The sequence below is a fragment of the Oryza brachyantha genome, chromosome 3 (assembly GCF_000231095.2).
Source record: "Oryza brachyantha chromosome 3, ObraRS2, whole genome shotgun sequence".
NCBI lineage: Eukaryota > Viridiplantae > Streptophyta > Magnoliopsida > Poales > Poaceae > Oryza > Oryza brachyantha.
This window is the reverse complement of record NC_023165.2, coordinates 12,442,719-12,467,524: the sequence shown is the minus strand read 5'-3', so window position 1 is coordinate 12,467,524 and position 24,806 is coordinate 12,442,719. Positions and strand designations below refer to the sequence as shown.

General features: G+C 41.7%; 5 protein-coding genes across 5 annotated transcripts; all 5 read right to left on the bottom strand.

The window, feature by feature from the left end:
- Positions 1-1,893: 1,893 nt before the first annotated feature.
- Positions 1,894-5,931, bottom strand: LOC102701987 (cytochrome P450 709B2-like). The gene is made up of 5 exons (XM_015835030.1): positions 5,652-5,931; positions 4,584-4,807; positions 3,539-3,789; positions 3,043-3,424; positions 1,894-2,675 (listed from the first exon to the last, which is right to left on the bottom strand). Exons 1-5 carry the CDS (start codon positions 5,926-5,928, stop codon positions 2,244-2,246), a joined length of 1,566 nt encoding a protein of 521 aa, XP_015690516.1. The 5' UTR covers positions 5,929-5,931; the 3' UTR covers positions 1,894-2,243.
- A 2,576-nt stretch (positions 5,932-8,507) lies between these two features.
- LOC102701706 (cytochrome P450 709B2-like) lies at positions 8,508-13,101 on the bottom strand. Its single transcript, XM_040522020.1, has 5 exons — positions 12,519-13,101; positions 10,751-10,974; positions 9,727-9,977; positions 9,255-9,639; positions 8,508-9,079 (listed from the first exon to the last, which is right to left on the bottom strand). The coding sequence occupies exons 1-5, from the start codon at positions 12,799-12,801 to the stop codon at positions 8,648-8,650; spliced, it is 1,575 nt and encodes a 524-aa protein (XP_040377954.1). The 5' UTR covers positions 12,802-13,101; the 3' UTR covers positions 8,508-8,647.
- Positions 12,986-13,710, bottom strand: LOC102715286 (copper transporter 4-like). The gene has a single exon (XM_040522021.1). It carries the CDS (start codon positions 13,622-13,624, stop codon positions 13,112-13,114), a length of 513 nt encoding a protein of 170 aa, XP_040377955.1. The 5' UTR covers positions 13,625-13,710; the 3' UTR covers positions 12,986-13,111.
- A 4,031-nt stretch (positions 13,711-17,741) lies between these two features.
- On the bottom strand, positions 17,742-19,939 carry LOC102701427 (H/ACA ribonucleoprotein complex subunit 4). The gene has a single exon (XM_006650063.3). The coding sequence runs from the start codon at positions 19,875-19,877 to the stop codon at positions 18,087-18,089; it is 1,791 nt and encodes a 596-aa protein (XP_006650126.2). The 5' UTR covers positions 19,878-19,939; the 3' UTR covers positions 17,742-18,086.
- Positions 19,940-21,134: 1,195 nt separating this feature from the next.
- LOC102701151 (protein DMP2) lies at positions 21,135-22,342 on the bottom strand. Its single transcript, XM_006650062.3, has one exon. The coding sequence runs from the start codon at positions 22,006-22,008 to the stop codon at positions 21,415-21,417; it is 594 nt and encodes a 197-aa protein (XP_006650125.2). The 5' UTR covers positions 22,009-22,342; the 3' UTR covers positions 21,135-21,414.
- Between the last annotated feature and the right edge of the window lie 2,464 nt (positions 22,343-24,806).

The window sequence follows — 24,806 nt, the reverse complement described above, 5'->3', positions numbered from 1 at the left end:
TCTTTTTTTAGCCTTAATTTTCTTTTTTTAGCCAAATATACTAATGGGCCTACGGTAGCCCACGTGTCACACTTGGATCATGCCAACAAGCCATGACCCGTAGTCTCTTACGCTATGGCCTCGATACGTGGGTCGGCACGGCATGGTCCGTCACAGGTTTCGTGCCTAACCGATCATGCCATAGCTGGTCGTGCCAACCTAGTCGGCCTATTGCCATATCTAATGTACATGTGTGGAAGCTCTATCCGTCATTTGTTATAATTTGATGGCCTAAACTCGTTATCCCTAATCCTAATGCCTTTCTTCTTCTTCTTTATGCTCCCTCCTTCACCACATTACTCATTCATCAGGTTGTTAACGAGCAAGTTCGTTTGACGAAGCTCTAACTCAATAGTTGAGCTCGATGGTAACTAACATAACACATATCTTAATGATGACCTATTCATAAGTAAATTATATTTTAGTTAATCGTACTAATAAAAGAGTAGATAAGATATCAAGATAAATATATGTTGTTAATATATGATAATGTATTGTGTGTGTATATATGTTAATGCTTATTTATATTAATTTATCAATTAACAAGGTCAAGAAATAATAAAAGATATACACAACCAAGTTCATTAGAAGCTCGAGCTGAGCTCGGTAAAGTTCACGCGAGCTTTGGCTTGGGCTCAAGCTGAGCTTGTCTTTTTAGAGCCCACAAATCAGGCTTTATATCCAACCAAATGTATGCAACATTTTTTTAATGGAAGCTTTTTTTCCATCCTTTGAGTAGGTACCATAAGTACCACTCTTTTCTATATAAAATTTGGTATCTTCTAATACCTAAGGTACCAAGAGGTACCAAATTTTACATAGAAAGCAGTGAAACCTCTTGATACTTTCTCAAAGATAGTAAAATTGTTCTTTTAATGAGAACTTAGTTCCTCAAACAATTTAATCTAAAATTTGCTCCTATAAAGATTTGAACTTAGAACTTTGTGGTGCTCCATGTAAAAAAATATGTAGTTCAAAGTGCTCTTGTCTCTTCTGCACCAAGCCAAAGGCTAGTTAGGCCAGGCAGGACGTCTCTCCCATTCAATCCATCATGTTACCTAGTCTCTTCCTCTATAAACCCAACTTGAGAACTGCTAGCTCGTGAGCATATATAGGACTTGTTTGGGGAGCTTTTGGTTGCTGCAGTTTCTCACAGAATCTTTCGAAATCAAAAACTCTTCTAAACAATATTTAACTTCTGAGAATCTGGAGTTGTAGAATCTAGAAAATAAACTAGAAGCTAGGAAACCCAACTTTTCTAAATTATGAGAAGCTGATTTCTCACCAGCTGCTTCTTAAAATCTTAAGCTTCCCAAACAGGTTCATAGACTTCCCAAACAGGTTCATAGTGTCGCCTTCTTCCTCCGGATGTTCCACCATGGATGTGATCGAGAGCTCCATATATGCATGCTCTCTGCCACTTAATCTCATCCCAAGTACGAAAACATTTTTCCTTCATCAGTACACACTCAACCCACCCAATTGATTCCGTTTAATCCAGTGGCGTAAAATGAGAACTGAAATTAGGCTACACGAAACGGATTCCACGCGGAGTGAACGATGGAAACCACTCCTTGAAACCATGCAATTGAAATTAGAACTGATTCAAGCATGGTGTGTCACACGGGACCATATCTCCCCCAACCTATGTTCTATCATTTTCGGGGCACATGCTTTTTAAGAACCGCTCAATGGTGAATTTTTTGTTAAAAAATACAGAAAAGTTGCTTAAAAATCATATCAATCTATTTTTTAATTTTTATAGCTAATAATTAATTAATCATATGCTAATCCATCGCTATGTTTTTCATGCCAGTTCCCAACCCAAGTAAAGAGCACAACCTCGGTTAGACAATGGACGAAAGGGATGAGCACGTAAAACAACTTTAATTTTTTACAATAATAGGTAGAGATATAGATAGAGATTTAGTTTTGTAAGGATACATCCATTGTAAGAATTCACTATAAAGGCAATTATCAGACATACAAATTCTCTTATGGTTTTTTTACCGTCCTTGAGATTTGAGAAGTATCTTGAGGTACTAAAAATTTTAGTTTAAAATTTTGGTACCTTAAAGATAACATGGTATCTCATAAACATTTACATTGAAAAATATGGTATCTCGAGAACTCGAGGTACTTTTTTAGGGATGGTAAAAAAGTTCACTCTCTTATTTTTTTTGTTATATGTAGATTATCTAACTTCACGCATCCAATGGCCTTAGAACAACCGGTAGACCAAACTTAGGCTGAAGAGTTAACAGGTCCACAGGTGCATGGACATAGGTAGGGGAGAGCGTGAAGGAGAACTTCTTGAGGACCATAGCCATAACTGACTTGGCTTCCAGCATGGCAAAGTTCTGGCCAATGCAAGACCTTGGCCCTATTGAGAATGCAAGTAGGGCATGTGGAACCTTTGCTGCCCTTGTGACCCCATTCCCAAATCTCAATGGATTGAATTCATCTGCATCATCACCCCAAACCGCCTTGTCTCGGTGCATAATTGCTGAAGGTATGATAATTGCATGGCCCTTGGGAATTTTTGTTTCTCCTAGTGTGATATCTGTTAAGGGTTTCCTCTGAAAGAAAAGAGCAGGGCCATAGAGCCTTAGGGTCTCAAGGAATACCATTGACATCTGCAGTTGATGAACCATCATTAGAAGAGTGATACAAATGGAGTCAGTATGGCCAGAAAAAAAAAGAAGACAGATGTTAATTAATCCCTCCGTCCTTAAATGTTTGACGTCGTTGACTTTTTTATATATGTTTGACTATTTGTCTTATTCAATTTTTTATATCAAATATGTAAAGCTATATAATGCATAAAAGTATATTTTAACAATAAATAAAATGATACAAAAATAATTAATAATTATGTAAATTTTTTGAATAAGATGACTAGTTAACCGTGTATAAAAAAGTCAATGACGTCGAACATTTAGGGACGAAGGTAGTAAAATGGAATACAAAACCAACATAAATATTGCTCCAGTTTTCTCTTGCCTCTTTCAGTTTGCTGAGGCTGTCACCATTGGGATTTTCCTCTCCACGTTCCCTCAAAACCTCCAGCCGAAGCCTTGCCTGCCATTCTGGATATACACTGAGCAAGAACACTGTCCAGGTAAGAAGAAGTGAGGTGGTTTCATGGCCAGCAAAGAAGAAGGTCTTGCATTCATGTATGATCTCATCAATGCTTAAGCAGAGCTGGTGTTGCTGCTCCTTTCCTTGATCTGTGCCAGTGCAAGCCTCAAGCATCAAACCAAGGAGATCATTTCCATATCCACTTTTTCCTGATGATAATCTTGATTGTATGATCTGCATGAGGGTGCTCCTGAGCTTCTTTTCAAGCATCCACTTCCTCCTGTTCCCTTTTGTAGGAAGGTAGCTGAAACTCAAAAGAAAAATAAATATGTATGAATAATGGGCCATAATTATGGCTGCATGTTCATGGATTTGACAAGGTTTAGAAAGGAGTACTAGATATATATATATATATTACTTGAATCCTGGTATCTGCACATTCAGGAGAGTTTTTGCAGCAATTTCCTGGAGCTCTCTCTGTGCATGAAACGCTTCTATTCCTAACTTGTAGCTGCTTCCAAAGGCCGTATGAGATATGATGTCTGCTGTTAACTCTTGGAATCGTTTGGTCAGTTCCACTTGAGCTTCTCCATTCTTGTTTCTGGATGCTTGACCTTCCAATTCCTTCATCATGTTTTGAGCACAAGCTACCATTGTTTTTGTCATCATCTACATGGATATCAATGTGAAAACGACAGTAATGTTAATTGCTTAGCAATTTTACGTGCTGGCTATACTATATTATCTATTGTCCTATTTTGAATTCTTTTTTTACTCCCTCCTTCCCTAAATGTTTGACGTCATTGACTTTTTTATAAACGTTTGACTAATAGTCTTATTCAAAAAATTTACATAATTATTAATTATTTTTATATCATTTTATTTATTGTTAAATATAATTTTATGTATATATATAACTTTACATATTTGATAAAAAGTTTTAAATAAGACGAATAGTCAAACATTTATAAAAAAGTCAACGGTGGCAAATATTTAGGGACGGAGATAGTATTTTGGTTTTGGTCTTTCTGTTTCTTTATATATATCTGGCGTTTTTTCACTACAAGTAACTGTCATGTGAAATTGCAAATGGACATGTAAAGATATATCAACCCTAGGGGTGCTCTTCTCGTAGATGAAAAATTATATATATTTTTAATAGCTATTTAATTGTATAAATGATGAAGTTAAATAGTACTAAGTTAAAAATTAATTTTAGAAAGATGAGATGATTAATTTATATATAATGTTTTTCACAAAACATACACTGTTTCCTGGTTCGGAAAACGTGAGTGCAAAAGCCGAGAAATAATCTGGCAAAAACAACGCAGCACTAGAGTTTAAGTTGCCTAAGTTCTTTCTACCGAACCTACTATAGTTTCTGGGGCGCACCTCCATATTCAGTTCTGTAGCACAAGCACACCCACAAGGTTAAGACGCTAGAGAGAGAGACATAAGAATACCTTGATCTTATCCATGGTGAAAGCAGGGTTGATTACCCGGCGATGGCGCACCCAATCAGTGCCTTCCACCAGCACTAACCCCTTGCCAAGCAACGCCAACACCGTTGGGTGAGTGTCGTTCTTCACAAAGTGTCCAGACTTGCTGGAAAGAATCTGCCTTGCCCACTCGTAGTTGAAGATGCACATGCGCGGCTTCGCCCCAAACCAGTATACAAATGGCTCTCCTGCCCAAGAAAAAAAAAATAATCACATGTGCAATTTTGTTGCACAACATTTACGTTTGGAATCTATCGTCCGTATCTGTTGGCTTCGGACGTTATGCTTAAAACCTAAAATTTGAAATTTTTTAAACTTAAATTTGGAGTTGATTTTGAGGTCTTTTTTCAACTAATTTTATTTTCTAGTTTTAGCTTTTAGATCACTATAAACATATATATAAAATTTTTATTCGTCAATTATTTTTCGTTTACAAGTATACCGTTTGTCTTTTTCTTTTAATATGCCAAAAGACGACCTGTATCTACTCCCTCCGGTCAGTTTTATATATCGTTTCTAACGGCCAAAAGATACTATGCACAAGTCATTTCATTGGTCCAAAAAAACAAATATTAACTCTGACATTGATTGCTAAGAGCAAGTTAAATAGTATAGCCAATTACTAGCTCCAATTTAACTATAGTTAATCTAATAGTCAATTTATACAATAGTTAAATACAAAACACTAATATATGGTCTCACATATCATACACACTGTGTTTTGAAGCTCGTGCTGCAACTGGCTACAAATTAGTAGCCCACTACTCTTATCTCTCTTCTCTTATCCCTTCAAAATATGTTTACAGTTGGCTTATAGCCTACTATTGTACTTGCTCTAAGGATGAGTGTGGTTGTAGTTTCTATTGAAGCAAAATGTTATCCATTATCAAAAAAAAATTGCTAAGGATGAGCATTTAGCTTTGGATATTGTCAGTCAGGTTGCTTAGCTACCATGAAACATGGCCAATCAGGCACTAGAACAATAGCATGTTGAGAAAAAAAAATATATATATATATAAGCAGAACTAGTACCATATTGAGATCTCCATGTGAGATACTGTGGCATGACCCTTGGGAGGTAATTGTGGTCATGAACATCTAGCACCAGGCCATCTGCAGCAGCCTTCATTCTCTTCACATCCTCATTGCAGCCTTGCAAGAACTTGTAGCGTGGTCCATGGATTCCTTGCTCCCTGAGCTTCTTGGCTGCCATGTAAGGTCTCCATATGTGGCGCAAAACAATGTAGTCCCATAGCCATGAGATGGCAAGCAAGAAGAGCGCAAGGAAGAACAGGCCAAGGGAAGCCATGGCGAAGAGGTTGGTGGACTATGGAGAGAGGTGCAAAGGAAGATGGTACATTATTTATAGGTGTATGGTTTTTTCAAGAAAAATGGGGTTATTTATTTATATATTTGCATATCTTCTAGTATTTATAATTTTTATGGTGTATTTAGTTTTTGTCTTAAAATCAATATAAAAGAAGGCAGGAGGAAAGGCTGGTCCATACAGGTGTCTGTTCAAGGTCTGAAGGTGGTCCTTATAAAACTTATTTTATTCTCTCCATGGGCAGATCTACAGCGAAATATAGGAATATCACTCATTTGCTTTTTAATGCTTAGAATTGAGTTTAGGTTACTACAGGTGCTTAAGTTTAGATAAAAAGTAATGCCTATATGGTAAAAATATATAAACTCTAGCTAATTTTTTTTAGACCGGTTCCTAGGAGTCCACACTCTATGTAGCTCCACACCCTGGTTCTCTTTGTAGACTATTCTAGTAGGTGATTGGAAATGTAAAAGAAAAGACTTTGAGCGGAAACATTGATCTTATAATCATCTGTATATTAGTTACTGAAGTATACTGTATACATGAAATGGGTTCTCTTATCCATAGTGTGAAAGAGTAGATCCAACCTTTGAGGCTAAGAGAAAAAGAAGATGAAATTGTGAGTGTGATACGAAGGATTGCTACATGGAAACATCAGAACCAGGTGTTGCCATTTTGCACATCCTTCTAGCTTTAAATTGTGTCCTCTTGTTTATTGTGTTTTTTTATCTGGCGTGCTACAGTAGTTCCTACCTGCATAGTTATCATATGGCCACGTTCGGCTCGAGGGGAAGAGGGTAAGTTATCCGGTGCGAAAAATGTAGTAATAGATTAGTATATTATTAATTAATTATTAATTATTAAAAAAATATAAAATATATTAATATGATTTTTTAAAACAACTTTCCTATAGAAAATTTTCGTAAAAAATACACCGTTTAGCAGTTCGGAAAGCGTGCGCGCGGAAAAATTAGGAGGTTAGGTATCTAACTGAGGTGGCCAAACACGGCCTATGTTCTAGAGCCATGCTGTTTCTTTCTCAAATATTGGGGCAGGGATACTTCTTCCTTTTTCTAGAAGGAAAATAATGACACAGAGAATTCTTTATTTCAAATTTCTAGCATGCATTTAGATGGTCTGTTTGCATTGTGCAGTCACTTTCAGAGTAAAGACATTTTTTTAGCTTGTATTTATGCAATTGAAATCATACAGGAGATGCAAATTGGTGAGGTCATGCATGATTCCACGAAGATAGTAGGACATCCTGGTAAATCAACATCAAGTAGCAAATCAAGGTGTGCTATACTCTGCCCCTTGATGAACTGAAGGGGATACTACATTAATGTGAATGAAAATAACAGCCACCAATCTTGTGCTTGATCTTAAGTGTACTTGGCAAAAAAAAAAAAAGGAGCTCAGCAAAGAAGGTAATGCATCGATTGGGCTCTGTTGATGCATTGTGTGCATCTCTTTCATTCATTGTGACTGCACTAGAAATATAATTGGATTCTGCTGAGTGACTCAGGTTGAGTACTGTAGCTGTCAACAACTTGTAATAGAATTCCTCTAGCGCTCAACCTATCACCCTTATTCATCTTCATTTACTTGTGATGCTGGCACTCCATCTTTATCTTCAGTGTTCAAACCAGTTGGTTGAGACAGATGCGTTTTGATTCTCCCGTTTCCAGAGTTTCTTAGTGTGTTAACAATGGAGTAATCCTGCATTTGTTGTCAGCTATGATTGTTCTTTTATTACTCCTCCTGGATTGAGAAAAAAAAAATCCATATTTGGTCTCTCATCTATGACATTGGTTTGATTTTGGTCTCTCAACTGTAAAATTGTTTACTTTTGGTCCCTGAACTCTTCAAACCGTAAAACCTTTAAAACATCGATAATCAATTTTACATTAAAACAAATTTGTAAAATATGATAGATTTATGGTATAATGATAGTATTTTTCAAGGTAAACGGAATAACGGATGCATAACATTTTTTCGCTTTTTATCTAAGCATCTGAGAAACTATGGGTGGTTTCAAAAGTTTGATTAAATTTTATCCTACGTCAAATATTATGACCGGAGGGATTAGTTCCGAGCGGATCAGTTTGATGGTCATAGTTGCTGGATTATTGATGTGCTATCCAATCATACAGGGATCATCCATCTCAGATGTGCATAACATGTATTTTCACACCACAAAAATCTGTTGTTCACATACAGACGAATTGAAGATTAAAAATGACTTGCGGCAACCAATTGAGCATCTAAAGCTGAAAGGGACAATTTGGGGCTACTGGATCAATCCCATTGAGTGCACAATCTCTTCTTGTCCACTTGTTCAGTCGTTTCTACAGGCCAATATAGAGACTTCCAAATCTGGCATTTACTGGGCTTCCATCTTTGTCTGCTTGATTGCTGGACCAACAAGTTATCAGGTTGTTCAGCCAAAATTCATATTTGTTACAAATGTTTCAAATATTCCGTACATAATCTGGGCACACCCCAGATTAATTTTATAGAGAATTTGAGACTGGGAGTCAGAATAGACTGAACAGTGCAACTTTCTTCAACAACTTACCTATTACGGTGTACCTTTTAGTGGATAAGAGACAGAAAGCCCAAATTAAGGACTAGCAATCCCATCTGTATATACACATTTTTGTAAATTATGCCTACGGTAGCTACACACAGAACTACTCTCTCATGCTTCCAGCGCCCTCAGAAGTATGGGCAGACCAAACTTCGGCTGAAGTGTTATCATATCCGCAGGTGCATGGATATATTTCGGCGAAAGAGTGAAGGAGAACTTCCGCAGGATCATGGCCATCACCGACTTTGCTTCTAATATCGCGAAGCTTTGACCGATGCAAGATCTTGGCCCTATGGAGAACCCCATGAGAGCATGTGGGATCTTCGCGGCTTTTGTGACCCCATTCTGAAATCTCAGTGGGTCGAACTGATCGGCATCGTCACCCCAAACCTCCTTGTCTCGGTGCAGCATTGGAATGGGTATCACAAGTGTGGTGCCTCCAGGTAGTTGGAGTCTTCCCAGTTGTATGTTGGTGATAGGTTTCCTATACATGAACATGACTGGGGAGTAGAGTCTCAGTGTCTCAAGCAACACCATTGTCATCTGCAATATATAGAAGCTCAATGTTAGCTGCAACTACAAACTTGCAATATGAGATACTGCGAATAATAATCTGACTAACATGCTGCAACAATAGAAGCTAGAAGCACTGGTCAAAACCGTATCCTTCTCCAAAACGTATGATGTTTCGGACAACTGCAAATAATATGCTTCTTACCGTTTTCAACTTGCTAAGCATGTCTGCATTTGGATTTTCCTTTCCACATTCCCTCAGAACCTCCTCTCTCAGCCGATCCTGCCATTCTGGGTACACGCTGAGCAAGAACATTGTCCATGTAAGCAGATGCGATGTGGTTTCATGCCCTGCAAAGAAGAACGTCTTGCATTCATCTATGATCTCATCCACGCTCAGATTCAGAGTCAGCTCATCGCGTTTTTTTCCTTGCTCTGTTGGGTAGCAAGCGTCGAGCATCACACCGAGCAGATCATCGCCATATCCGTTTCCTTCGGAGGCAATTCGGGACCGTATAATTTGCATTACCATGTTCTTTAGCTTCTTTTCAAGCATCCACTTGCATCTGTTCATTTTAGTGGGGAGATACCTAAAATCAAAGAAATCATTCTTAAGCAGTAAAGTTTGTGACAATCGAAAATAAAAAAGGTTTATGCTGACTTGAGAATAGAATTACTTGAATCCTGGTAGTTGCATATTGAGTAGTGTTGCTATGGCGATTGCCTGGAGCTGTTTCTGTGCATGGAATACTTCTTTTCCCTCCTTGCAACCACTTCCAAAAGCAGTACGGCATATAACATCTGCTGTCAACTCTTGGAACTGTTTGCTGAATTCCACTTCTGTTTCTTTGTTCTTGCTGTTAGATGCCTGATCTTCCCACTCCTTGATCAAGCATTCAGCACAGCTGGTAATTGTTTCTGTCATCATCTAAATGCAGAACAGTAAAGTAAATTTCAGGAATTATTGGCATTAGGAATATATAGCAGTTGAGTAGATTACTAAAGAAATTAGAGTGAATTTCATAAGGCTCCAACTATCTTGTCAAAACTATCAGTTTGTTGCAACTTTAGCTAGCTACTTCAGAAAACTGCAAGAATAATGCATGATTTTATCAGAAAGCCGTAACTTTATTTGTCTGACAAGTTTGTCCCCCCCCCCCCCCCCCCCCCCCCCAAGATCAGGCACATATGCAATACTTGTCTTTTGTTGCAAGTTGGGCCTATATGTCACACACATATACAAGGATAAAGTTGTAACTTTTTGATAAAATCTATAGCTATTGTTGCAGCTCTCTGAAATACCTAGCTAAAGTTGTAGCAGATTGATTGTTCTGACATAGCAGTTACAACTTTTTGAAATTTAGAGCATCTCCAAGAGATGTCTAAAATTGATCCATAAAACTAAATTTTGCGAATTGAGCTAGAAAATATGTCTTCAATAGATTACCAAATACATTTATAATATTTACTCATGCCTAAAATTAGCTCACTTGTGTCCTAAATTTTGGGGCAAGAATACTTGTTCATAATACAAGTTATTCATTTTTAGATTTTTATGTGTAATTTTTATGCCCAATATTTTTTTAAGATGAACCCAGTACAATTTTTTAGAAAACAAAATATTAATATTCTCTAGGAGATGCTCGAGTCCCAATTGTCAGAAATTGAAGCCGTGTTAGAAACTAGCAGACCATTAATTACCTTTAGCTTGTCCATGGAAAAAGCTGGAGTGAGCACCCTGCGATGCCGCACCCAATCTTTGCCATCCACCAGCACCAGCCCCTTGCCAATCATCGACAGAATAGCCGGGTGTGCGTCGTTCTTCACGAAATGCCCGTATTTGTTTGAAAGGATTTGCTTAACCGAGTCGTAATCGGAGATGCATATCCGGGGTTGAGTGCCAAGCCAGAACAGAAATGGCCCTCCTACAACACCATTCAGATGAGAACATGCAGACAGCTCGGAGAATTTGAGTGTGGTGAGGATAGAGAGATTCGTATAAACCACCCAAATTTATTTTACAAGATGCAGTTTCAGGCTATTTTCCTGCATTGAACAGGGAGTCTTTGGTGGCCACTTTCTTTTTCTCTTCTTGGTATGGTCATTTCTGCTAGGATTATTGTCTCCCCATTTTAGTACTATTCTCAGTTCTTAGTTATTTCCAAAATCTAAAAGTGTAGTAATTGGACTTCGAATGAACTCATAGTCATCGAGCAGAAAACAGCTGCGACTAAGAGCAAGTTCAATAGTATAAGTAACTACTAGCTCCAATTCATCTATAGCCAATCTAATAGCCAACTCATATAATAGTTATCTATAAAACATTAATACATGATCCCACGTGTCATACGTATATTTTGTCTTAGACCCCGTGTGCAGCTGGCTATAAATTAGTAGCACATCTCTCTTTTCTCTCCCCTCTTATCTATTTAAAATATACTTATAGCTGGCTTATAGCCTGCTATTGTACCTGCTCTAATCCACATATATCTGCTCTGTTGCCATGGACCAAGTATTACCGCCTAAAATTCTCCATCTTGCATTTATTGCCGTCTTGGTACTTATTGCTAGCAGGCTACTTTGTAACACTCTGTATTCCCCTTTGACCTATTATGTTATTATCTTTTCTTTTCAAGTTATAAGATATCTCGTTTTTTCTCTTATGCTTATACTTATGAACCAAAAATTAAAATTTTTAATACTAAATTTAGAGTTAATTTTAAGGTTTTCTGTCGTAATTTATTTTTCAACATTTGTTTTTAGATCACTAAGAGTATGTTTTTAAATGTTTTATTCATAAATTATTTTTCATTTACAACTATATTTTAACTTTCACTAAATTTATATGGATATAAATAAATCTAGACATATATATACTATACAAAACATATACATACGTTCCTAGATAAACCTAAGGAAAACCAAAACATATTGTAAACTGAAAAGGGGTACAAATAATTAGTGCTAAATAATTTACACTTACACTATGTCCATTTACCCCCACCAACCAATCAGCTAAAGACCAAATTATGTGCCTATCCCCATGGCTCGAGGCTTAATCTAGCAAGAAGCCATGGAAGCATCAGAAACTTCAAAAATTTTCTTCCTCCCTTTTCAACATCAGAATGTCTTGCCCTAGAATTTAACCATTCATTCATTCAGTTAACCACAGATATTTTCTTTCTCCCTTTCTTCTTTGAGCTACTACAATATTTTCTCCCCTTCTTCATTGAGCTACAGATTTTCTCTTCTTCTTCTTTGAGCTACAGATTTTTTCTTCTTCTTCTTTGAGCTACAGATTTTTTTCCTTCGTTGAGCTAGAGATTTTCTCTTCTTCTTTGAGCTACAGATTTTTTTTTTCTTCGTTGAGCTAAAGATTATATTTTTCTTCTTCTGACTTCTTGTTTGAGCTACAGGGCGGCGGATAAGGGAAGAGCAGCGAGCGAGCATGGTGGTGGTGGGTGCGTACCGTACTGCTCCTTCCAGGCGACGAAGTGGGGGAAGATCCGGCGGAGGTAGTCGTGGTCGCCGACGTCCATGGCCGCCCCTTCCGCCTCCGCCTTCAACCTCCGCACCTCGTCGTTGCACCCCCGCAGCAACCCGCCCCGGCGCGGGCCCCGCACCCCCTGCGCCGCGAGCCTCCTCGCCACCGCCCGCGCCCGCCACGCGTACCGTCCCCACGCCGCCGCCGCCGCCGCGAGCAGCAGCAGCAGCAGCAGCAGCAGCGAGGCCGCCACCAACAAGGACGCCATGGATGCTGCAGGCTGCAGCTCGAGCAACAGTGACTCGAAGCCAATTATTAGGAGGGGGAGTAGAGACTGCACGTCAGTGTTCTTAACTGGTCGAGAGGTCACTCAAAACTGAAGCAGACAGGCCAAGGCCTCACTAACCACAAGTTCTTGGATTCCAGAATTGAAAACCGAAAGAGAGACGATCGATCAAGAAACCATTTTGATGCTCCTCTCGGACAAATTTTGCACAGTACAATTTCGCATTTTGTTTTATGTAATCTCCTTGAGTTACAGCTTTGTTTTTTCTGGGAATTTACGGGACAAGATATGATCAAGGTTTCGGCTCTGACGACGATGGATGGAGAGAAGAACCATTCGACGTGGCGGCGGCGGCGGCGCCATCGGTGTCGGGCGCGGCGGCGCGAGAACCGAGCAGGCCGCTCCGGGCGAGGAGGAAGCCGGCGGCGTGGCCAGCGACGGCCGCCAGGAGCACGCCGACGTTGAAGGACATGACGGCGAGCATCACCAGGTACGCCAGCGCCATCTTGGCCGCGTGGGCACCCGCGGCGAGCAGCGCCGGCTGCTGCTGCCGCCGCCGGCGGGACGCCGTGGCGGAGAGGGCCTCGACGAGCGCGGCGAGCGCGAGCACGACGAGGAGGCAGAGGACGTACATCCCGACGCCGGCGCGGTCGCCCGGCCACCCCGAGAAGAGCACCACCGCGCGGTGTCCCCAGGTGAAGGACATGCCGCCGCCCATCCGCATCGGCATCATCGGCGGCGCCGCCGGTGGCGTGTCGCCGCCCGGCCCCGGCGGCGGCATCGGCATCGGCATCGGCATGGCCATTGCGAACACGGACAAAGTGACAGGTGACAACTACAATGTCGGAGCTGGAGCTTCTTGAGCTCGCCGGCTAACAAGTGATGCTTGCCGCGAGCCGTGGAAAGCGAGGAGATGCGTGTGGTGTCACTGATGTGCGCGCCATATATTGTCAAAAAGGTTATTATTGACAAGAGAGAAAAGGAAGGAGCGATAGAAACAAGGCAAAGCCGCTTTTGGAGCAAGAAAGAGACAGGGTTCACTTGTCATTACCGTATACTGATTCTATTATAAATATAAGCATTGCTTAGTAGGGATTAATATAGTAAAGAAAAGACACGATTTAGATAATGACACGATTTTCTAAATTTACTTTTGGTTGTCTTTTTCTATTAAAATATAAAAAATAAATAAATGTTTACTTTTGTTAAAATATTTTTTATGACTCATCTACTGTAATAGTGTTTTCAAACTAAAATTTCAAGTCACTAATAATAAAGTTTTAAAAAGTTAATCATACTTTTATCCAAAGCGATAAGAACTATGGAGCCGAGTGAGTAATAAATGGATAGGGTAGGTGGGGATAAATGTGAAAAAAGTTAGGAATAATTGATGAGACAAGTGATAATGTGAATATTACTTATATATATATATTTATATTTCCATATCAGATTTAAATTATAGAAAAAACTTATATTTTAAGGCAAAGTAGGTTCGTAGAAGAGTGAGACCTCACATATTAGTGGATGTAATAACACTTGATACACATGGTTAAATAGCACTCGCTCCGTTACTAAATATTAATAGTTTTAGTTTATTTACCAAACACTAAGATTAAAGCAAAATATTATCTTTTAGTTACTTAAGTGCTCTCTTTTTCTTTTTGGATTTTGAGTGGAGTATATTCCTTTTGGAAACACCTCACTGGCTTGGCAAACATTAAAATGATTGTAATCATGATAGTTAGTATTACGGTACAAAATTTGGCCCATGAATACTTACGTTTGGAACAGAGGTAGTTACTAGCTATAAAAATTATCGTATTCCCAATAGTCAACTTTAATAGTTACATCATACAAGCATATAAAACACAACTTTGTATGTAAGTATAGCAAAAGGAGGTCATCTTTTAGTATTTTTAATGGAAAAAAGTAAAACGATATATTTATAAACTAAAATTTGTGAATAAAACTTTTATATATGTGTTCTTAGTGATTAAAAGTCAATGTTGTAAAATAAATCACGATAAAAAAAACTAAAATCAACACCACATTTAAGGTTAAAATTTCAATTTTTGACTCAAGAAGCACAGGTATAAATGAAAAATGGGGGTGAAAGTCTCTCTGGAGCAGAAGTTAGTTGGCACTAATCTTCTGTCTTATCACAAATGTATGGCTTGTTATAAATTACTCCATCCATTTCACAGTATAATATTTTTTTAGCCTTAATTAGATTCATATGAATACTAATGAATCTAGACATATATATATATATATATAAATTATATACATTCATCAATTAAAAAATTTAGACATGGCTAGAAAAACTTATAATATAAATCAAAATAAAGGTAGTAGTAGCCAGTTTTTCTCTCGACGTTTTTTTTTAAAACTAAAATTTCTCTAAGCATTCGCCCATCCACCTTGCAATAAAGACAACAAGACCCTTATGCCATGCTGACAAAAGACTTTTGCTGTAATTGTTCTATGCGAGGAGACACTGTGTGTCTATGTAGTATAGTGTCTGCATCTGCTTTGCCAAATGCAGTGGACGAACAGAAATGGCGATGTAAGCGAGGTGAGGTGCTGCATTTCCCAAGTGTCAAATCGAGAGTTCGGGACAGAAATGCATGTCGGTACAGTAGCGGGCACTAATCTCTCCACTAGCTAAGCTGAGGAATCAAGCATATATCAGCATAAGTGAAACTGTGGTGATGGTTATTGATCTGTCGCCGTCGTCGTCTAGACTTGTCAATGGGGTATGATAAGAATAGTCTCGGTTCCTAATTGAAACCTCGGCCCTAGCCCTGAAATCAAACACGGGGTGAAAGTAATCCCTGGCCCTGAACGGGGCCTCGAATGGAGGTGGAGGAGGATGGCGACGCACCTAGGCAGTGGCGCGCAAGGGCAACGCGCCGGGGCAACGACACGGTGGCATCATGCCCGGAAGTCCAGGACTGGCTGGTCTGCGATGGTGAATGACTTAGGAAGTTAGTTTGTGTGGTCTAGGTTTACTCTTTTACCTGTTAAATGAACCTTTGGTCCAAAAGATTCAGTGTCACTGGCCCATCATTTTACTCCTTCCGTTTACATTCTAATATTATCTAGATTCATATAGATACCAATGAATCTAGACATATATATAAATCATGCATATTCATCGATTGATGAATTTAGGAAAGGATACAAAGTCTTATTCTTATATTATGAAATAGAGATAGTATATATGAAACCGTGGCCCCACGGGTTTCTACTGGTGTTTTTCTCCTCCGTTCCCGTCACCGAAAATTTCATGACCCTAGCCCCAAATCCCTGCATGGAAAAAAATGACCCAAACCCTGTCCCCGTAGGGCGCGTCCCGCTGGGTATTGCCAACCCTGGTCATCTGTGCTGTCGATCGTTTTACGTGTAAAGAGAAAATTGGAGATTTTGGCCTATAAACGTAGCACTTCGCAACTAAACTTTTATCAGCATCGGGAGATGATTCAGGAGCAAAAAAAAAAAAAAAATTACTGGAGGCCTAAAACGCCATGCAGTAACCGATCGGATCGGGTTGCACCGTGTCCTAAACCTGGCGAATGCTCCCCCGCTGGCGCCGCGCGTCGCGTCTCGTCGCCCATCCTCTCTCTCTCTCTCCCACGCTCTCTCTCTCTCTCTCTCTCGTGGTGATCGGCCGGCGATGGCGGAAAGGCCGGCGATGTCGGACAGGACGGCGACGTTCGTGGACCTCGTCATCGCCATCATCCTGCCTCCCCTCGGCGTCTTCCTCAAGGTCGGCTGCGAGGTGTAGTACCCAATCATCGCCACCGACCGCCTCTGCAATTCTCTGCAAAATCCTGCATTGACGACGACGACGCGTTAATATGTGTAACAGAAAGAGTTCTGGATCTGCCTCCTGCTCTCCTTCTTTGGCTACCTGCCGGGGATCATCTACGCCGTCTGGGTAATCATCACAAACTAAGAGGCACGGCCAGCAGCAGCAGCACAACATGCGTTTCGGCAACCGCACTGCACTGCCTTCTTCTTCGGCTCCTTCCTGGAGGACCTGCAATGGCAGAGGCACTTAGTTCTGGGAGGAAACTGAAATGGCGCCAACAACAAGCTAATATGTGTTCCTGTAGATTGTTTTACTGCTGCAGAGAATAGGGTTGTTTCTTGTCTTGTCTGAAAACAGGGCAGATTGATAGAAAAAGGTTCAGCTAAACTAGCAATAATAAAGTGCAGTTTTGTTCCTGCAAGATCAGATAGCATGTCATTTCTTTTGTTTGTACCAGTCTGATCGTCCTGTCACTTGTATGTACATTGCATGAATTTTGTGACCAGATGTAGTACAGATCACAGATACATATTCAATAAACATCAAAGGAAATAGCCATTTCTAAATATCAACTAGACAACATTGTTACAGATGTAAAATTACCTCTAATGTGCAGAAATGGAGAAGGAGAATACCAGTCCTTGGCCGAGCAAAACTGGATGCGCCGTGCTGTGATGATGGGGAACACAAATCAATTGCCTCAGAGGCTCCAGCTAACAACATAGAATCACAGGTTGGGCAAACATAAAAGTTGCAAGCCAACTGATAGTGTTGTAGAACGAAACAATGTATCTGGAAATGCCAGTTTCAGAGGTCATAGAACACATGTAATGCCGATTAAAGTCTACCAATCTTAGCTACTGTAAGTTTCAATACAATGGATAAAACACAATGACCAACAATGATGAAATAACCTTAAAAGCACTTGCAGAAATGCAGACAGACAACCTAGCATTTCATCAGATTTAAGAAAAATATGCTCCATATTATAAGATTAATATCAACAAAACTAGCATTTTAAAGCTCTTATATTTCCAAGATTAACGTCAATCACCATATCGGTAACATAATAAAACACAACCGACAAAACTAGAGCTACTAAATGAAGATGAATAGCATTCACCAAGGCAGATATTTTCATGAATAACAAGCAGCAGCATTTGCTAAAGCAGAAGACCAAAAACAGTAGCAGATCAACAATATTCATCACAACCAAGTGATATCTGCAGCAGCAAGACAGTCACCCATCATGATATGGGAAACTTAAAATCTGACCTAGCTGCTAATTTGCATTTCAAGTTCAAAGCAGTAAATGGATATAGTGATATAGAAACGCTAAACTAGGCCTCAAATGATTATTGTTTGCAAGTGAACAACAAGCCAGAAGTCACTGAAAACACCTCCATTCTGCAACCTACAAAGTCAATGATCTGGCTAAAATTACAATCTCCAACTATTGTGTCTCCTCTGCATCCCGATTCTTCTTTTTCTTCTCCTTTTTCTTCTCGCTTTTCTCAGCTTCGTCATCCCCAGCTTCTCCTTCCTTGTTCGTCTTCTTCTTTTTCTTCTTCTCACTGCCACCCTTCTCCCCATCAGACAATTCAACCTTCACCTTCACTTCCTCTCCATCGGCAGATGCAGATTCAGCCTTGTCCTTCTTTTTCTTCTTCTTCTTCTCACTCTTATCTCCTTCCACTGCATCAGCATCTTCCTCAACCTTAATCTTCTTTGCACTCACAGAAGCAGAGAGATGATCATCTCCCAGCTTCCTCTTCCTCCCCTCATCAGCATTGTCACCTGCCTCATCCTTATGTTTCTTCTTTTTCTTCTCCTTGGTCTCTACAGCCACATCTGCCTCCTCTTCGACCTTTGGCTTCTCTGGCTCAGGTGTTGCAGCAATGCTGGCAATCATAGCATCACCACCAGATGGAAGCACAACATTCCGAATCCACTCACTTGGTGTCTTCTCATTTGGCTTCCCATGTTTGTCAAGAAGGCCTTCAGCAACCATCTTTTTCTTCTTGAGTGCCACCGGCCCAAGCCCCCACTTCCTCGGGTATGTGTCCCTGTCCATCACCACCCTTTTGATCTTGGCAACCGCACCATGGTCACAAGTAGCCATAACAGCCGTGGTCATCTCAGCAATGCCAATCGCAATCGCTTCCCCCTTGGTTGTCATGAGAACCACCTCCTCCCCTACTTCAACGTCATTCTCAAATCGGAGCAGCCCGGGGATCATGAGCTTCGCGCCATAGCAAATAGCATTCACAGCTGAATCCTTCACAACAAGCCTCTTGTAGCTAGTGAGCAGGACCTCCAGCGGCATGACGATACGCCTCAGGTAGGACTCGTCGTTGAAGTTGTCCATTGCCCACCTCGCGTCCATGACATCGTGCATAGTCACCATGTTGTCGCTCTCGCCGAGGATCCCCGACCGGACACGGCGGAGCTCCTGCATATGCGCGCCGACCCCAAGCAGGAGGCCGAGGTGCACGCAGAGCGTCCGGACGTACGTGCCCGCCTCGCAGGAGATCCAGAACACGGCGAGGTGGCGCTCGGCGTCATGCTCGAGAAGCTTGCTCTCGTAGATGGTGCGCACCCGGAGCTGGCGCTTGACGGCGGAGATGAGCGGCGGGCGCTGGAAGACGGCGCCGGTGAGCGCCTCGAGCGCGCGCGCGACGCGGGCAGTGTCGGGCACGGCGGCGTGGAAGCGCGCGACGCAGACGTACTCCTTGCCGGCGCCCTGCTGGGACTTGACGAGGCGGGTGGCGCGGTCGACGCAGACGATGAGGTTGCCGGTGACCTTGGGGTCGAGCGTGCCGCTGTGGCCGGTCTTCTCGACGCGGAGGAGGCGCTTGATCCAGGCGACGACCTCGTGGGAGGAGGGGTTGGAGGGCTTGTCGAGGTTGATGACGCCGTAGCGGAGGTACTCGGCGATGGGCCTCTTGAGCGGGGAGTGGCCGGCGGGGAGCGGGGTGTAGTGGCCGGTGCGGACGTTGAGGCGGTCGTAGTTCTTGAGCAGGAGCGGCCACGCCGAGGTGTCCAGCGGCGGCACCAGCGACTGCGGCTTGATCAGGTAGCCGTCGGACTTGGCCGCCGCCTCCGCTTCGGCCTCGGCCGGCGACGGCGCGGCGACGGCCAATGAGGAGGGGGGTTCATCCTGATGCTTCTTGCTCTTCTTCTTCGACTTGGTCTTGCCTACGGTGGCCGGGGAGGCGGCGGCGGCGGGCGGCGGCGTGGACATTTTGGGGGCGCGGAGGCGGCTAGGGTTTTCGCGGGAGGCGAATGGTGGCGGCGCGAGAAGGGAGGAGGGTTTTAGAGGGGGAGAGGGTTTAGCGGCGATTCGGGAAGAGGAGGGTGGCAATGTGGGCTTGGGTTGTTGGGCCCCGCCTTGGTGGGCTTATCTGTTGGCCCAGCCCATAATGGCAACATATCTACTCCCTCCGGTTGAATACTTGTGGCCAAGCACTATTCGTGTGTAAACTTTAATTATCTCTCATCTTTTAAAGCTTTTCTAAATACTTCAATAGATGTCATAATATGAAAGCATATTACATATTTTATCTAAATATTAAACTCAACTCACTTTATTTATTATAATATAACCATTAAAAAATATTACTGGTCAAAGTTACAGCAGTATCAGTCCACGGAGACAAGAATACAAAGTTCACGTTTTGATTGATTAGAGTGTTTTTTTAAGTGTGAAAGTGATTTATGGTTTCAGGTGTTCCAAACTTTTAAAAAAGTGTGAAAGTGATTTATGGTTAGTATCGGCAAAAAAAAGTTGACATGTATTAGCACATCGAAATGGGTGTGGCGTGGCAGCAACGTAAACGAACGAAATGATCAGGGTGAGTTCTTTTGTATGACTAAACCAATTTACTCGCGTAAATTATGATAAGTTATTAGTGCAAGGCTAATTGCGTATGAACTATTTCGAACTTGAACATTGGTTTATTTGTGGTTTAAATAACTTTTCTATAGATTTTTTTTACAAAGACCTAATTAATCGTGCACTAATAACTTTTCCTATTTTACGTAAGGAAATTGTTAAGCCCAATTTTACCCAAAACAATTCGTCCCATCTCTATTCCAAAATATAAATATACTCGGATGGTTTAGCATAGATTAAGGTTGAGACGAAAAGACTAGGATACTCATTATTGAGGAATCTATGTAGATTAAAGGATATGTAGGGATAAATTAGTAAGAATTTTGAAGAGAAATGATTAATAAAACAGGCAGCACTGTGAACAGTAACATAAATACTTATAGTTTTTATATAAGATTTAGATATCAGAAATATTTAGATCCGGACAAGTCAGACAGTGGTCGACAAGCCAGTCCGCCGTGGTGTCACTGATCGACGGCGACAGATATATGCTGTTGAGTAGAAGCAAGCATCACACGAGTTGCCACAGCTTACAAGCAATTAATTCGATTTTACTACAAGCAAAGAGGAAACACTGTTGAGCAACAGTTTATTTACAACCAAAGCTTAGTTCGAAAAAGACTTCATTATGTTCAGTGGAAGTAGCACATAATATATGAAAAGCAGTCAAACACACATTGACATGATGCATACACAGCCACTGCACACTTTTGACTCGTGTCTAACTCCAATCAAGCAAACCGTGCCCATGTAAAAATTTAAAAATTTAAACTGAATTTGCAAGCAATTAATTAAAGCGCACCCCAAATCAATTAAATAATTAATTTAGTCGTAATCTTGAATATATAAATAGTTATAAATAATTCGTCGTCTTCGTGTCGGTCAGCTAGTTCTTGCGCTGGAAGTCCTCGGTGGCGCGCGTGGGTTGGTAGCCGATGCCGTGGCGGTTGTTGGGGAAGACCATGAAGGCGTAGCTGGCGACGCCGCCGACGACGGGCGGGAGCACGGCCATCATGGTGCGCTCGCTGACCTCCAGCGCCGGGTAGAGGCAGGCGACGGTGTCGGCGTCGAGCAGCGCGATGGTGGCGAACACGAGCAGCGACAGCGCGGCGTGGACGAAGTCGCCGGCGCGGAGCCTGTAGCCCGACAGGTCGCGGCCGGCGGCGTCCGGGTCGGAGGCGAAGGTGCGGAGCCCCCGGGCGGTGACGACGCCGTAGTAGACGCGGCCGTCGGAGCCGACGTAGCTGTCGGTGAAGGAGGAGAAGGCGCAGAAGCCGCCGCAGAGCGCCAGCAGCGCGCCGCTGAGCGCCTTGTTGTAGGCGGCGCAGTGGCCGTTGTTGGTCACCAGCGGGCTCAGGAACTGGAACATGAACACCGTCCCGCTCGGCAGCAGCTTGATCAGGTCCGCCACCCCGCGCAGCGCCCTGTCCGCCACGCTCACCGACGACGACGACCTCGACCTCGGCGCCGCCATCTCCATGACCACCACAAACACTTCGAGCTAGCTAGCTAAGCCGATCAGTTCTTGGCCGGCTTCTTTGCACTGCTGAGCAGAATGTGGGAGACTGATCGGCGACGACGACGACGACGGTTTTATAGGTGTACGAGCCGGCCGCTGCTGTGGCTGGTTGCTTGCGCTGCATGCGGACATGGCGGGATGGGATGGAATTGAAACGGTTGCTTGGAAGGATTTCTTTTGGGGGGTTTTGGATTGGTTTGCTTGCACTGCTGGGGTGATGTGGATATCATATCGATATCGAGATCTCGAGACCTTTTTGCATGCTTCAAGCTGGGAGTACTTGGAGGGCGCCATTGCTCGATCGATTAACGTCTCTCGTTTTCCGGTTTTGTGGCGGAGGAAATCACTGGAAATGTTTTTTTTTTTTTTTTTTTGGCTTGGGCATGCCATGCGAAGGCTGAAGAGAGGATGGCAGGTTTGGCGTGGCTTGATTTGTTTGGAAGATATATATGCCGTATGCGTCAGCTGTCGCGGAGTTGGAGTTGGGGGGCAGCGATGAGTGTCGCCCGCTTTGGTGCAGGTGTTGTATGTGATGTGCTTTTGCACACATCTCCTTCTAGATAGATGGTCATAAGGACCGAGGCCCAACACCCTAGCGCACCGAACAACTATTTGGCCCGCGCCAAGCACGGCACTGCATGATTGGTGTTGGGCCTGTGCTGCCCTCACTCGATAGGGGCCGTGCCGACCCGACTGATTTTTCACGGGCCTAGGCTTGGGCCGTGCCGATCCGAGCGGTCCATGTAGCCATCTATACTCCTTTCTACCATAGCCATAGTGATTAGTGAAATGCATCTTCTTGCGAGCATGGCTGATGCATGCTTTTGCAAATTTCAAACATGCATCCTCTTAATTTATTTTCCATAACATAAAACTTGCATCCAACTCCCATTATCTAAAAGAATGCCTCGAACGTATACTCAAGCTTCTTCCTCTACCAACCCTTTCGGTAGCGGTTGAGAGGGATTTTAGTTTTTTCACCTCTAGCTAGATCTACCATGGCGATGGATGATGATTGTCGTTGGTATTCAATCCCTCCTAATCAGTGGCCCCAAGTACTTCTTTGGTTGGGAAGCTCGTGTGAGGCAAAAGGGATGGTCACCTCTTCCTCAACCTCCATCGACGATCTAGGGAAAATAAAGTTTCTTCGTCACCATCTGAATTCTCTTTTGATTATGGTTGATTGGATTTTGGAATCACCTTTTTTTTTTCTTATCAGCAGTAACCAAGCAAGGTTCATCGGTTCGATGTGCGCAACTCCAAAAGAGACCAAGGATGCGATCATTGTAGCAAAATCATACCGCCCTACCATTTGCTCCTCTATTGTTGTTAGTTTTTCAAATGATGCTTCCTTAGTTTAATTAGCTTCTCTTCTAATAAGGATTGTTTCACGCTTTAAGAGTATTTGTCTAGCGATGTACTTGTATTTAATCTTTCGAACTTTATCTTCTTTTAATAAAATGTTTTGAATCTTCAAAATAAAAGTTGTATAGTTCTGAGTTTTAAGTTACACACAAGACCAGACGATATTTTATATCAAAAAATTGCAATCTCTAGTCCACTACACCAACTTTCCACCCCATCTTGACCACTAGGTGTCACTACTCTCGCTCCCTCAACTTAGTCCTTTTATCCAATCCTTCTATATGTGGGTGACATCACCATTGTTGTATCAACACCAATTCCTCTGCTCATCTCCCTCAATCGCAAAGTTGTGTCCCCTACACCTTGGTGACTCTGCCCTCAATCACAGTCTTTGATCCATTATGCAACACCTAATGCCATCTCACCCATGTCCACACCTAAATCCACTCATGATGCCTATCCAAATCAACAATATTAATTTCATAGCGTTGTTCATTGCTTACTATAATGCTACCTTGCTTTACATCAATGCCCTAAAGATGTTGCCTCATGCATGACCTCGTACATCAATGTGTCAATGCAGGAGGGAACTCAATTTATTTCCTTTTTGGTTTCGGTAATTGTGATGTCAACTTAGTAAATGAATTCTTTTAGTAAATGGATTCTTTCTCCGGTATCTTTTTGTATGGATATTGCACAAACTTATGTAGCATATGGCTACCAAAATTTTGCTTTGCATGTGTTGCCTATGCATAGAGTTTGTTGGTAAAAATAAAAACTCATATATGGGGCCCTCGGGCTCCAATGGTGAGTGAGGGCATACTGAGAATATGAATAGAGGTGACCTTTGGTGATGAGGTCACAGTATTTTTGGAGGTTTAACTATAGATTTGGTCAATGATTTTATCAATTTTTTCACAGGAATAAGTTCAACTCCCCTAATTTTTTTAGAATATAAGAATATTAGATAAGGCCACCATGAAAATGTAGAAACTTTAAAGTAATTTTAGGGGAATTGAACTTATTCATATGAAAAATCCTTAGAAAATTTTGCGTTCCAAAGAATCCTAAGGTTGCATTCCAACCTTATGTTCAAAGCAACTACTCTTCGAAACACACAAGTACTCATAACCAGATGATTAATTAAATATTACCTTAACTTAAAAAATGGACGAATATAATTTTAAAACAACTTTCCTATATAAATGTTTTGCAACAAATATATCGTTTAGTTTTTTGGAAAGCATGCCAAAAAATAAAAGTTGAAAAAGTAGACAAAAGAGCAAGCCATAAATGTAAGTATTACCAAGGTTTAATTTTAGGAGAATAGGCTTGATGTATTATTTTGGTTCATACTATAGCAAAATTTTATTTCCAAACGTAGTCTAGTATTC

Bases quoted from the DNA above. Each gene is read 5' to 3' on its own strand.
- LOC102701151 (XM_006650062.3), bottom strand. From the start codon at position 22,008: ATGGAGATGGCGGCGCCGAGGTCGAGGTCGTCGTCGTCGGTGAGCGTG.
- LOC102715286 (XM_040522021.1), bottom strand. From the start codon at position 13,624: ATGGCCATGCCGATGCCGATGCCGATGCCGCCGCCGGGGCCGGGCGGC.
- LOC102701427 (XM_006650063.3), bottom strand. From the start codon at position 19,877: ATGTCCACGCCGCCGCCCGCCGCCGCCGCCTCCCCGGCCACCGTAGGC.
- LOC102701706 (XM_040522020.1), bottom strand. From the start codon at position 12,801: ATGGCGTCCTTGTTGGTGGCGGCCTCGCTGCTGCTGCTGCTGCTGCTG. The intron at 9,640-9,726 runs GTAATTCTATTC...CTTTGATTTTAG, and splicing joins ATGCAACTACCAGGATTCAA to GTATCTCCCCACTAAAATGA. The intron at 9,080-9,254 runs GTAAGAAGCATA...TATATATTGCAG, and splicing joins TGCTTAGCAAGTTGAAAACG to ATGACAATGGTGTTGCTTGA.
- LOC102701987 (XM_015835030.1), bottom strand. From the start codon at position 5,928: ATGGCTTCCCTTGGCCTGTTCTTCCTTGCGCTCTTCTTGCTTGCCATC. The intron at 4,808-5,651 runs GTACTAGTTCTG...TTTCTTGGGCAG, and splicing joins CACATGGAGATCTCAATATG to GAGAGCCATTTGTATACTGG. The intron at 2,676-3,042 runs GCAAGAGAAAAC...CATCAACTGCAG, and splicing joins GCCTCAGCAAACTGAAAGAG to ATGTCAATGGTATTCCTTGA.